Source organism: Adiantum capillus-veneris, chromosome 26, assembly GCF_014529385.1.
Source record: "Adiantum capillus-veneris isolate H3 chromosome 26, ASM1452938v2, whole genome shotgun sequence".
Classification (NCBI taxonomy): domain Eukaryota; kingdom Viridiplantae; phylum Streptophyta; class Polypodiopsida; order Polypodiales; family Pteridaceae; genus Adiantum; species Adiantum capillus-veneris.
In genome coordinates, this window is record NC_140956.1 from 1,072,944 (window position 1) to 1,085,810 (window position 12,867).

The 12,867-nt window shown below is 45.1% G+C and overlaps 1 protein-coding gene across 7 annotated transcripts in view; it reads right to left on the reverse strand.

The window, feature by feature from the left end:
• Nucleotides 1-12,867, reverse strand: part of LOC147422873 (uncharacterized) — a 97,289-nt gene that overhangs the window by 1,947 nt on the left and 82,475 nt on the right. For 6 of the 7 annotated variants that reach the window (XM_086502054.1, XM_086502057.1, XM_086502056.1 and 3 more), the window contains 3 exons: nucleotides 1,248-1,404; nucleotides 894-1,073; nucleotides 88-717 (listed from right to left, as the gene is read on the reverse strand). In XM_086502054.1, the coding sequence (XP_086358180.1) occupies nucleotides 88-717; nucleotides 894-1,073; nucleotides 1,248-1,328 (891 nt within the window). In that variant the 5' untranslated portion in view covers nucleotides 1,329-1,404. Of the gene's footprint in view, nucleotides 1-87; nucleotides 718-893; nucleotides 1,074-1,247; nucleotides 1,432-12,867 lie in introns of all 7 variants that reach the window. The other variant, XM_086502058.1, reaches the window with a different exon arrangement.

Genomic DNA, 12,867 nt, shown 5'->3' on the forward strand with positions numbered 1-12,867 from the left:
TCAAGAGCCACATACCCTCATCTACTATACCATGTCTAAAGACCTTTGGCAAATTGTCAAGTACAAGATGCAAACAGCAGTGATTACCAAAAGCTCCTCCGCTTCCTTGGTCTTCCCTTGCAATCGCAGCTGCAAAGCTTTCGCTGCCAGCTGATTAGCACTCAGACCTTCAGATGGTGTAATCGAAGCTAAATCTGTAGCAGTTGATGTCCCTAGCCTCTCCATATTACGCTGGCCATTGCTTAGGTCGTCACATGAAGGAGATGTGTTGTCCTCCTTCGTGTTCCTGCCTTCATCCTGCTGAGTTTTTCTGAAATTTTGCAAAAAATTCCCGTCATTCTGAAATTGATTGAGTGCAGAGGCAGCTGTATTGAAAATTTCCTTATCCTCTGCACGCATTGATTGGCCTACCCCATCTTTTCTTCTCTTCCAGTAAAGGGATTCTGTTCTGCGTGGTTCTTTCATTCTCCTATCACCACTATGGACGTCCTTTAAATAGTCTCGACTACTCATGGATATTCTCTCCATATCTTTGTCCTTATCAGTGTCCATGTTTTCCTGCACTCCAGAAGTTTCTGTGCCTCTCTCTCCTAGCTTCAAATTTTCACTGCTCTTTCTTTCTCTTATTGCATGCAAATGAGCACGCGCATGTGCCGCTCTTTTTGCCGAAACACTGACTGTCATTTCAGCAAGTGAACCCCAACGTTCCTCCACAACCTTCAAGTAAAAGACATTAACAAGAGAAAAACACAATCTTAAAAAAGTAACTGTAGACCCCAACAGGGGGAATCAGGATGGATTTGCAGAATCGAAGAGATATGATCTTATGAGCTAACAAGGCACGTCAAAAGCTCCTAAATCAACTAGCTAGTTTACTTGAAGAGAACACTCACCATATCAAGCCTTTTGCCTTCACGTTCAGCTTGCTCCTTCGCCCTTTTCAAAGCTTTCAGCCTCCAACTTAAACCTCCATCTCCTACAATTGGTGCCTCGGGCCTCTTGCTTTCTGATGGGTAGCCATCTCCTCCGTCTTTGAGAAAAGGATTCAGTTCTTTGGGGTTTACATGCAACTTCTGCACACGAGAGTACACACACCAGTTAAAATCTACAACTCTCAGTATTCAAGATACACATGAATTGAGAGAGGGAGAAAGGGGGCAAGGGTGGGTTTTTTTTTTTTTTTTTTTCTTTTTTTTGGGGGGGGGGGGGGGGTGTTTGGTAATTTTTAAATTAGCTCCTTTTATGACCTCATCTATATAGCTGTCCTCGGGACTCCTTTTTACTTCTTGCTCGAGGATTCTGGTGCTTGGTGAAGGTGCTTGAATCATCCACTCTAAACCTGCAGCTTTTCGGGCAGCAGCAGACAGTTCCTTGATTGTCTGCTTGCCTCTTCAGGACTTGCACCTAGTAGCCAAGAGAGTCCTTGAAATGCTACAATGTAAAGAACTAAGCTTGGATTTACACGCACATACATTCAACAAATTCATACTTTTTTATTTTAGCAAATGAATTGAACCCTAGCATTTTTAATTGCAACCATACTGGTTTTTGAGAAATAGAAAAAGCACTCATCATTTACATACTTGTTTAGGGACTTTGCTTACCTGGTATGAAGAAGTCAAGGACACTTTCATTTTTATTGATAAGCATTATGGAGTTGATAGAAAGGAGATTTGCAAGAATTGCAGACAGAGAGAAATGAAATGTTATATTAACGTCTTCAAAAGGCCAAAGTGACCTATGAGACCAGAAAGTTACAATGTGGTGGATCTGATACAAAGATTAACAAGATGACAAAATGACAAAATAAAATACTATGGAATCCTGAACTGCTAGGTGTGAACTAAGCAGCTAGCTCGGATAGCTAGATCACAAGAGATCCAGCATCAGTCGCTGGCGGATCTCATCAATCTCCTCCATGGTAAGTAGTCTAACCAAGCGTCGTGCATGTCGGGCAAAAGTGATCCGAATCCTCTAATGCAGCCTCCGTCAATGCTGTGTAGTCCTCCATAGTAGTGGGCGTCTGAGAGTCATGCACATGCACCAAGCACATGCGCACACACACAGCACACAAACATAACTAACACAAAATTGTAAATAAGTCGTTGTGCCTTTGAGAAAAAAAAAAAATTGGCTTTTTAGATAGCAATTTTTTATCTTTGAGCAGCTATAAAAGTTGTACAATCATGCATCCTCCATAGTAAAAGCCTTTCGGTAAGTGAAATCACAGCTCTGATGTATCATACAGTAACATTGATGCCGGGTTGTACGCACCACACTCTGGCCCCCGGCCGGAGAGATAAAACTCTAGGAAGAGAATGGCGGACACCGTTTTTTTCTTTTCAAAATTCCCCTCTTTTTTATCATGATCCGTACTTTCTTTGCCCCACACACCTCTCTCTCTTTCCCCTCCCCCTTATTTTCTTCCACCGATGGGCCGAACCCGACCCTACCCCGTTTTTTCCTCATCTTCCCTCTCTCTCACTAATCCCATTTTCCCGCCTCCTTTTCCTCTCTCTTCCTTCTTCTCCCTCACTGTGTGAACAACCCGAAGGGGAGCCTAATAACACATTTTTTTTCCTTATATATACATTCCATCTTGACTACATTAAGAACCCCCCTTCCTCGCTCAGACGGCCGAAAGGCTAGCCTACCCCCCCCCCCCTCACCCTCACCCCTTGCGCGTCCCTCGGACAGCCCATAGGTGCATGTACAGGGTCTCTCTCTCTCTCACACACAACCCATACTCGCCCGCTCACTCCCGCCATCGCCACTCTCTCACACTCTCTCTCTCTTGCTTCCGGTGTCGGCACAAACAGGCCTGCAGGCACAAAACCCACTCAACACACACACACACACACACACACACACACACACACACACACACACACACACACACACACACTCTCACACCCTCACACACTCCCCCCCCCTTCAGCGCTGCCGCTCGTCACCCCATCTCCCTGCGCAGAAAAAATAGTATATATATATATATATATATATATATCATGCACTTCATTAAAAAAATCCCACCTCCTACTCCCGTTCCCACACACTCATCCAAACACGCTATATACACACACATATTCACCTATATACACATTCACAAGCTATACATACACACAAAAAAAACCATACATACACCCATACATGCACACACGCATATACGCACTCACAACAAAAGAAAGAAGAAAGGAAGCTATCGACACCAACATCGAAGGAAAGAAGGAGGCCAACTCACGCATCGCCAACACCAAGACAAGAAGTGGCGCCGAAGGCACGTCCCGGCAAACACAGAAAGGAGGTAATTCAAAACATCTCAGCTTCTCACGACAAAAACCGACTCCGGCAACACTAAAACCTCACACCGACTGCCCGAACCATCGACAAAATGTAAATACCCTAAAACCCCACTCTTCCCTAATAACCTAGCCATGGCTAGTGGATTGTAAAAAAAAAATTCCCCATCCCACCATTCCTCTCTCTCTATCCCTACCTACTCTCTCTCACTAGAGAGGCATCTAGGCCCTCTACATGCAATGACCAGTGGATAAGGACCACCCCTCAAGCCTATATAAAGAGGTCTCTGCTTAGCACAAAAGGGGGACATACACAAACAACAATGCACAGGAGAGAGGAGACACCCAAGAGAGAACACTCATGTGTAGGAGGAGCATACTAGCTCCATGCACGCTACAAGTAAGCATCATTAAGCACGCAGTGTACCCATGCTTTAGAGCTGATGGCATCATGTTTGGTTGCAAGCTTTGGGCATTTTAGCATGGGCAACATCATCATGATTCACCGCACCACGTTGAGCCACTAATCACGATCACTCTTTGCACATGAAGTAGTCGTTACTCTCCCACCAAGCAACATGAGCACGCTTGGATTGAAGCCATCGCTCCCAATGTTGGTGATGGACGTCGTCGGTGGATGCATCCTCTTGCTATTTCCCCTCAACTAACCCTCCCGCTGACTCAAAACCTCGCCATGCACCATATGGCGCTCGTATTCCACATTACAACCCTAATGCCAAGAGCCAGGTTTATAGTCGTCAAGACCATCACTTGTAAGTATCCCCTTCGCCAATAAAGGGTGTAATATTGTTTTGATCTTTTGAGTGCATTCTCGATTTGGGTTTCCTAGGATTACGGGATGTTTCGCTTCTTGTACACCACCCTACTCGTGCTCCATCATGTGAAATCTCTCCCACCAGTCAGTGTGCCCTATCCCGAGCTTTTCACGTACCTCTCTTGTGCACACGCTAATGATTAATGATTAGGCATCTTTTCTACAAGTAAACGGTTACCACACCACCATTTCATGTTGATTACCTAGAGGGCATTTCAATTTGCTACCCTAGGCCATGTATTTTGCGTCCTACCCACATTTATGCTAGGTGGTACCCCTTCCTATCCATAGGATCACTCTCACCTCGAGATGATGCTTGTGTGGTGTAGAGGTCACCCCATATGGCATGTCATTTCCGGCAATCATTTCTTCGTGCCCCCACGGAGGATCCTTTCATGAAACCCTCCAGTTTACAAGACTGAAACTCCTAAACTTTTGTGGAAGGGTGAAGAGCCAGCAGGGTTCGCTAACTAGACGACAGAAGAAGAAGAGCTCCAAGCACAACTAGACGAACTCCGCATCTCCATCGAAGCTCGAGTGCCAGGCGTAACGGTAATCGATTTGCAATGGGAGAGTCAACCAACACGCCAAACTCAGTGGATATACATAGGCCGGGTGCCAAGAAGAAGAAGGAGAAGGTCGAAACCATGTCCGCAACCTACAACCAACCCGCAACAACAAGGTGGAAGGAGCTGTGCATAATAGAGAATCAACACTATTCTACTTCGAGAATCGGGTAACTCAAGTCACCGAGGTAATTATCACATTCAATTTCCAAGTCGCACCTAATTCTGCAGCACAGATAACGAAAGCATTTGCTCACGCTCTCACTAGAGAGACTAGGGATCTATTGAATTTGTTTCAAGAAAGAACACCACCCTCGCCCACAAGCTTGGACAGTGACTAAGCATCTCTAAGCTTCACATGAATCAGTACAACCTACCTCAAGACAGATCACACATACCAACACGAGTACGCTCGATCAAGGTAATACTGGACTTGAAGGCTCACTGCCAGCACGTCATCGACACCATGCTGGGTGGGGAGCGGTTTTTTGAGGTTTTGGCATCACATCAGCCATTTGTCTTACCTTTGGTACAAGGCAATGTACCGTTTGAAGTTTTAATCTATGTCCTAGTATAAGAGTGTCATATGACACATCCCAACCCTATGTGTCCGTGGACAAGCTACACCACAGCAGGGTTCAGTCAGTTCAGTCAAGTCTGGATTAGCAGTGATCTGGCACTTTTGTGAGTCTATTCGTAGACCGTGCATACCCAGTCACTTAGCATAGATGCATATCCTCCGGTTGCACACAGCATGATCATCAAAATTCCCATCAGAATCCATTAGCATCAGTTAGGGGAATTTTCCAGTGCATTTAGCCTATTTTCCTATTTATTGGTTATTTTCACTTATTATTTTTAAGTGACTTTCCAACAAAAGTAGGTAGGGCAATTTTGCTAAGTTAATATATAAGCAAACCCAAGTTAGCACTTTCTGGCAGAAGAGGCAGCAGGAGCACATGCTCAACATGCACCTTCTCAGCAGAACCCCCGCAGTACCCTAGCGTTTTGGAGTTCCTTCATTGCCGGGCATCTTCAGCACTCGGCGTTTTTCCCTTGATCGCCAACATCTACAGTTCCCTAGCATTTGCAGATTCCATCTATCGCTAGCCCCACCAATAGCCTGGCGTTTTCCATTGCATCATCGCCAACTTGTTCTAGGCCCCTAGCGTTTTCCCTAGCGTTAGTAAAAACAGCCAGCATTTTTTATTTTCAGCATTAACACAGCAGAACAACGCAATTTTTAAGCAGATCAACAGTAGCAGATTCCCCCTAGATTGGTTGCAGATGATCCCTCATTTTCAACCATAAAAACGCAGCCAACACAGTCATTTTCAGCCACCGAAACAGTCCCCGAATTCAGCGATTAGAAGATCACAGATTTCAGCCATCAAGTCGCCGTTGTCATCACCGTCGTTGTCATCGGCATAGTCCAACTTTGCATCAGTCTATTGCATTCGCATTGTACTCATTCGTGCAATCAAAGATTAGACCACTCTCGCCGACGAGAGTGGGGCCTTCGGAGGAGGGTTTTACAACCTCTCGGTGTCGTATCTCTTCTCTCTCCTTCTCTCAGTCTCATTCATTTGCACGCACAATATCCACTCACTTTGTTCGTGACCACAGCACTCTACCAGACGGAAAGCTCTCTTTCCGTAAGAACTAAAAGGAACCTTGAGCAAAAAAGATCACTAATCTTGAGAAAAAACAACATTCATTCCGCTGCACCTAACAAAGAGGCTATACACGCCTCCTTGTAAAAGAAGGAAAAAAAAAAACTTTTGCAAGCTAAGCAGTGTGTCTTTCTAGCTCTCTCTCAGTAATCATGGCAAGTGTAGCATTTCCAACATTTAAAGGAAAGAAAGGGGAGGATTTGGTAACAGACTTCCTAGATGACTTTGAAGTAGCATGTGTAGTGAGCAACAAAGATACGGATGAATCCCGGGTTAGAATCTTTAAGCATCTCATGAAGCTAGAAGCTAGATCAATGTACAATGCACTTCCACAAGCAACCAAGGATGACTAGGAGCCCTTAAAAACCGCTTTTAAGAGGCGCTTTGGGAGAGGTACCACTTCAGAGAAGTTGTGGGACAAGTTGAGAGACTTGAAGCAGGAGGGTCTTTTGGAATATGCCACCTATGAGTCCAAATTGTGGATTTGTGGGAACGGTGGGTTGAGTCACTGGCAAGGGGGGAAGTTGCGCCCAACTTCCTAAAGAAAGACCAGTTCACACATGGCTTATGGCCGCTTCTCAAGGAGAAGGTGAAGGGTAGATTCCCGGCTACGTATGAGTTAGCCGTTTAGATTGCTCGCCTTAAGGACAAGAAGCTGCGAATGAAAGCCAAAGAAACAGAGTCAACAGAAGTAGGAACATCGCGCCGACCAACAACCACGACAACCACCATTCCACCACCACCACCGGCTCTTGGGGTAAGAGATGGCCAACAAGATATGTTGGCCCATATTACTGACCAACTGCAGAATTTGTTTGTCCACTTGATACAGCAAGGAAGGAATCAAGAAAGAGATCAAGACCCAAGAAGAGCGCGACGACAACAAAACAGGGAGTATCACTGCTACAACTGGTCACGGTATGTACTACTGTCCCAAACCACGACAAAACTATAATAGAGGAGGTAGGAGGAACCAGCTGTCACCCCCTAGAGAAAGAACACCCCCACCCCGAGCACCAGCACCACCAACACAAATTCTACGCCCACCCCAGGCACCATCACAAGCATCCATTCCGCCTCTTCCACCAGCACCACCACCTGATTGCCCTGTAAACATCATAAGGCTAGAGGAGAAAGGAAAGGTTGTAGTAGTGGATCCACCCAGAGCAAGGGAAAGAGACAAGGGTAAAGAGAAGGTAACCTTTTTAGAACCACTTGAAGCCATGACTGTGAAAAGAGCTAGGAGAGAGAAATCCATACAATCAGATGATGAGAGAAGCATGAGAGGGGAGACTAGCAAGAGGCCACCCAAGCCACGACAGAAATTGGGCATCACCGACTTCTAGTTAGGGAAAAGTTCTAAACCCTATGATCTAACATTGAATGTGGCAGAGCAAGGACCAAAGATTACATGGCCAGAGCTGCTACATCTCGCACCAAAAGGTAAGGCGGCAATGGTCTAAAATGGTAAGTACAAGGCGCTCCAAATCAAAGGTAGCTGGAGCAATTTCGGGTTGCAACATGGATGACATCCTTCCAATTGTCGATGTCAACATAAAAGGTGAGAGTATTGGAAACACCTACATTGATGGAGGTGCACAAATTTGTGTGATGAGTGAAGCTATGATGCTTCAGCTAGGGCTCGAGGTTGACAAGCCTTCTCCATGCAAGACAAAGATGGCAAACAATGCAAAAGTAAAATGTGTAGGTGTGGTAAGTGTTGTGAAGATAAAAGCTTTCAACACCGAGGTAGAGGTAGAGGTAGATGTTTTTGTAATGCCTACTAAGGGGGAGGGCTATCCACTAATCTTGGGAAGGCCATGGTTGATGGCCATATGGCAAAACAGGACTGGGGCACTGGCCTTCTACACATGACTAGTAAGAAAGGGGAGACAATCTACTACAACATGAAGACTGGCAAGCAGAAGCAAATGCATCTGGAAACATCAGCAGATGAAACCACTAGCGAGTCTTCCACTTCTGAGGAGGAGACCACATCCACCGACGAAAGTGACAGTTCCATCGATGTGATGGGCATCATCATAAAGGATCCACAAAGGGTAAGCACAACTGGTAATCCGTCACCAAAAGGGCAACGCAATGAAGAGGAGAGCAAATCACCTGGCCTAGGAGAAGATAGGTTGAGGGGTATGTTATCTACGGAATTAACACTTGAGAAGAAAGATAGTTTTTTGCAAATGTTGATGGGATTTCCTGACCTGTTCATTGATAACTATGAAAGAATCACAGGCATTACAGTGGTGGAACATCATATTAAACTGAAGGAAGGGGTAAAACCAGTTGTGCACAAGCTACGACGACTGGAAGTCATACAAGAAAAGGCACTCTTGGCCGAGATAAAGAAGTTGCTGGAAGCAGGATTCATCTATCCTGTAGAAAACTCAGAGTGGGTGTCACCCGTAGTAGTGACGTCTAAAAAGAATGGTAAGTGGAGGGTCTGCGTTGACTACAAACCACTAAATGCAGCTACAAAGAGAGATCACTTCCCTCTCCCTTTTTTGGATGAAATTTTGAATGAAGTAGCGGGTTTTGAATGCTACACTGTGTGTGATGGTTATTCTGGATATTTTCAAATATGCATAGCCTTGGAAGACCAGCTGAAAACCACTTTTATCACGCCATGGGGCTGTTTTGCATACAGAGTTATGCCATTTGGTCTCACAAATGCACCTGCCACATTCCAAAGATATGTCACATATGTTTTTCAACCGTTCATCCATAAGAGTGTTCATTGATGATTTTTGTATATATAGCTCTCGCATTTCACACTTAGAAAGGGTAACTGAAGGTTTGGCCAGGTTGCAAAGCCTAGGCGGGCAATTAAATGTGGACAAATGCCACATTGGGGAAAGTAAAGTCCTTCTATTAGGCCATGCAATTTCAGCAAAAGGTATCAACGCCAACCCAAGTAAGGTGTCCGCATTCATAGCCCTACGTTCACCAACAACCGCACGACAACTGGTCTCTTTTCTACAAAAAGTGAGGTACTTGAGTACATTCATACATCTACTATCACAACTTCTTAGCCACCCTGCCAACTATCTCACCACCTAAATAGGATGAAAAATTCTATGTCACTTCAAGTGTGGGTGATGACTCATTGGGGGTTGTGCTACTCCAAAAGGATACGACGACATCTTTCATGAGGCCAATCTATTTCTCTAGTCAAATGATGACAGCAGCAGAGAAAGGTTTCACCCATGTGGAACACTTGGCCTCACTCTTAGATTTGCAACTACAAAGTTTAGGTCATATTTGTTGCCTAAGCAATTTGTGATTCTAACCACGGATGAAATATTTCCCTATGTCGTACAACACATGGATGTGTCTACTAGGATTACTAAATGGCTAGTTCGTCTACAAGAACTTGACTACACGGTGCAGGTGGAAAGCACGACAAGGGCAAGCTTGGGAGGACTCATGACTTACCAAGGCTTTGAGAAGAAGGAGAAGCAATCTAAGAAGAAGGAAGAAGTTCGATCACCTCCAGTACCACCGATGGTAGAAGGAGCACACTCTCTCTACTTTGATGGAGCTTACAAGCGAGCATCCGACAAGGCAGTTGCACGCATAGTGGTCTTTGATGACAAAGGGGTAAAGGTATTTTCGCTTGGCCATTTGTTAGATTCACATTCTAACAATGAAGCTGAGTATGCAGCACTAACCAAGGGTCTACAATGGTGCGTCTCGCAAAGGGTACAACGCCTTAATGTATTTGGGGATGCTCTACTTTTGATAAGGCAAGTAAATGGAGTATGGACATGCAAGAATCCAAGCTTGAGGACTCATCTAAGTGGTGTAAAAACCTTGTTGGGTAAGTTTGATGAAGTTCAAATACACCATATCACAAGGGCTCAAAACCATGAAGCAGATGCCCTAGCAAGTGAAAGACTGCAAGAAGTGTTGGTTGGGGCCATAAAGCTAAAGCTCCCTCTATTTCAAGGTGGTGATGCCTTACCTGACATCATGCATTTTTTGGAAACAGGGGAATATCCATCGGATTTAACAAAGGGACAGAAGCAATGGCTGACGCGGAAGGCCACAAGGTATAGGCTCATCAATGATGGTTTGTATTGTAAGGGTAAGGATCAAATACTCAGGAAAGTCCCTCTCTCTCATGAAATCACGGGAGTAATTGCTAGCTGTCATGACGGGGTCTGTGGTGGTCACTTTGCTCTAGACATAACAAGTAGGAAAATCTTGCAGGCTGGCTTCATATGGCCTAGCCTCAACCGAGATGTACACCACTGGTGCAAGACGTGCAAGCTGTGCCATAAGGCAGGCACTAGGTCACTTATGCCTGAACCACAGACACCTATTTTTTCATATGGACCATTTGAAAAGTGGGGTATCGATGCCATAGGACCATTACCTAGGGCCAACTCACGAAGATTTTACATCATCATGGGAGTCGACTATATGACTAGATGGGCGGAAGCTGCAGCCACCACTAGAATCACAGCAGTAGAGGTAGCTAAGTTCATCTACGAGCACATATGTTGTAGGTTTGGCACACCATTAGAGATCATCTCTGATAGAGGGCCAGGTTTTAGAGCAGTATTGGTAGGAGAATTAATGCAGAAACTTGGCATTACAAGGAGGCACTCCTCACCATATTACCCTCAATGTAATGGCCTAGTTGAAAAGGTGAATGGAATGGTTTCTAAAATTATTACCAAGCAGGTAAACAATCATCCTGGAGACTGGGACAAGTACCTACTACCAGCTTTGTGGGCCTACAGAACCTCATTCCGTACATCTTTGGGATTCACACCGTATCATCTGGTATTTGGTAAGGAAGCAATCTTGCCCATTGAAGTGAAACTACAGAGTCTCAGAGTAATGGCAAGTCAACTTCAACGACCTAACATGCATTTAAGAGATCACATCATCGACTTGGAAAGACTACAGCTAGACAGAGAAGAAGCAATAAATTATTATGCGGCACAATAAGAGCACAGACGGCTTAGCTTCAACCAGCATCTACGGCAAAAAAAATTGAAGAAAGAATGTTGGTGCTCCGCTACGACAATCGCTTCAACACACGGAAAGATAAGAAACTCCTACTCCGATGGAAGGGCCCATTCATCATCACGAAAAAGTATGCCAAGGGAAGCTACCAGCTTATGGAAGCTGATGGAAGACTTCATAAAACCAAGGTAAATGGTTGGCGGCTCAAGCCTTATTTTCTTCGATTTGATCAGATTCCACCTATCTACATTCCGGATGAGGATCCACCATCAACCGCCACCTCTGACGACAGTGATCAAGCAGATGAGTTAGAGGCATGAATGACCCTAACCTAACGGGGAGGGCTAATGATGCCGGGTTGTCCGCACCGCACTTTGGCACCGGCCGGAGAGATAAAACTCTAGGAAGAGAATGGCAAACACCGTTTTTTTTTTTTTAAATTCTCCTCTTTTTTATCATGATCCGTACTTTCTTTGCCCCACACACCTCTCTCTCTTCCCCCCCCCCCTTATTTTCTTCTACCGACGGGCCGAACCCGACCCTACCCCGTTTTTTCCTCATCTTCCCTCTCTCTCACTAATCCCATTTTCCCGCCCCCTTTTCCTCTCTCTTCCTTCTTCTCCCTCAATGTGTGAACAACCCTAAGGGGAGCCTAATAACACATTTTTTTTCCTTATATATACATTCCATCTTGACTACATTAAGAACCCCCCCTTCCTCGCTCAGACAGCCGAAAGGCTAGCCTACCCCCCCCCCTCACCCTCTCACCCCTTGCGCGTCCCCTCGGACAGCCCATAGGTGCATGTACAAGGTCTCTCTCTCTCTCACACACAACCCATACTAGCCCGCTCACTCCCGCCATCGCCACTCTCTCACACTCTCTCTCTCTTGCTTCCGGTGTCGGCGCAAACAGGCCCGCAAACGCAGAACCCACTCAACACACACACACACACTCTCACACCCTCACACACCCCCTCCCCTTCAGCACTGCCGCTCGTCATCCCATCTCCCTACACAAAAAGAATAGTATATATAAATATATAAATATATATATATATATATATATATATATATATATATATATATATATATATATATATATATCATGCACTTCATATAAAAAAAACCCCATCTCCTACTCCCATTCCCACACACTCATCCAAACACGTTATATACACACACACATTCACCTATATACACATTCACAAGCTATACATACACACACAAAAAACCATACATACATCCATACATGCACACACGTATATACGCACTCACAACAAAAGAAAGAAGAAAGGAAGCTATCGACACCAACATCAAAGGAAAGGAGGCCAACTCACGCATCGCGAACACCAAGACAAGAAGTGGCGCCGAAGGCACGTCCCGGCCAACACAGAAAGGAGGTAATTCAAAACATCTCGGCTTCTCACGACAAAAACCGACTCCGGCAACACTGAAACCTCACACCGATTTCCCGAACCATCGACAAAACCCGTGTAAATACC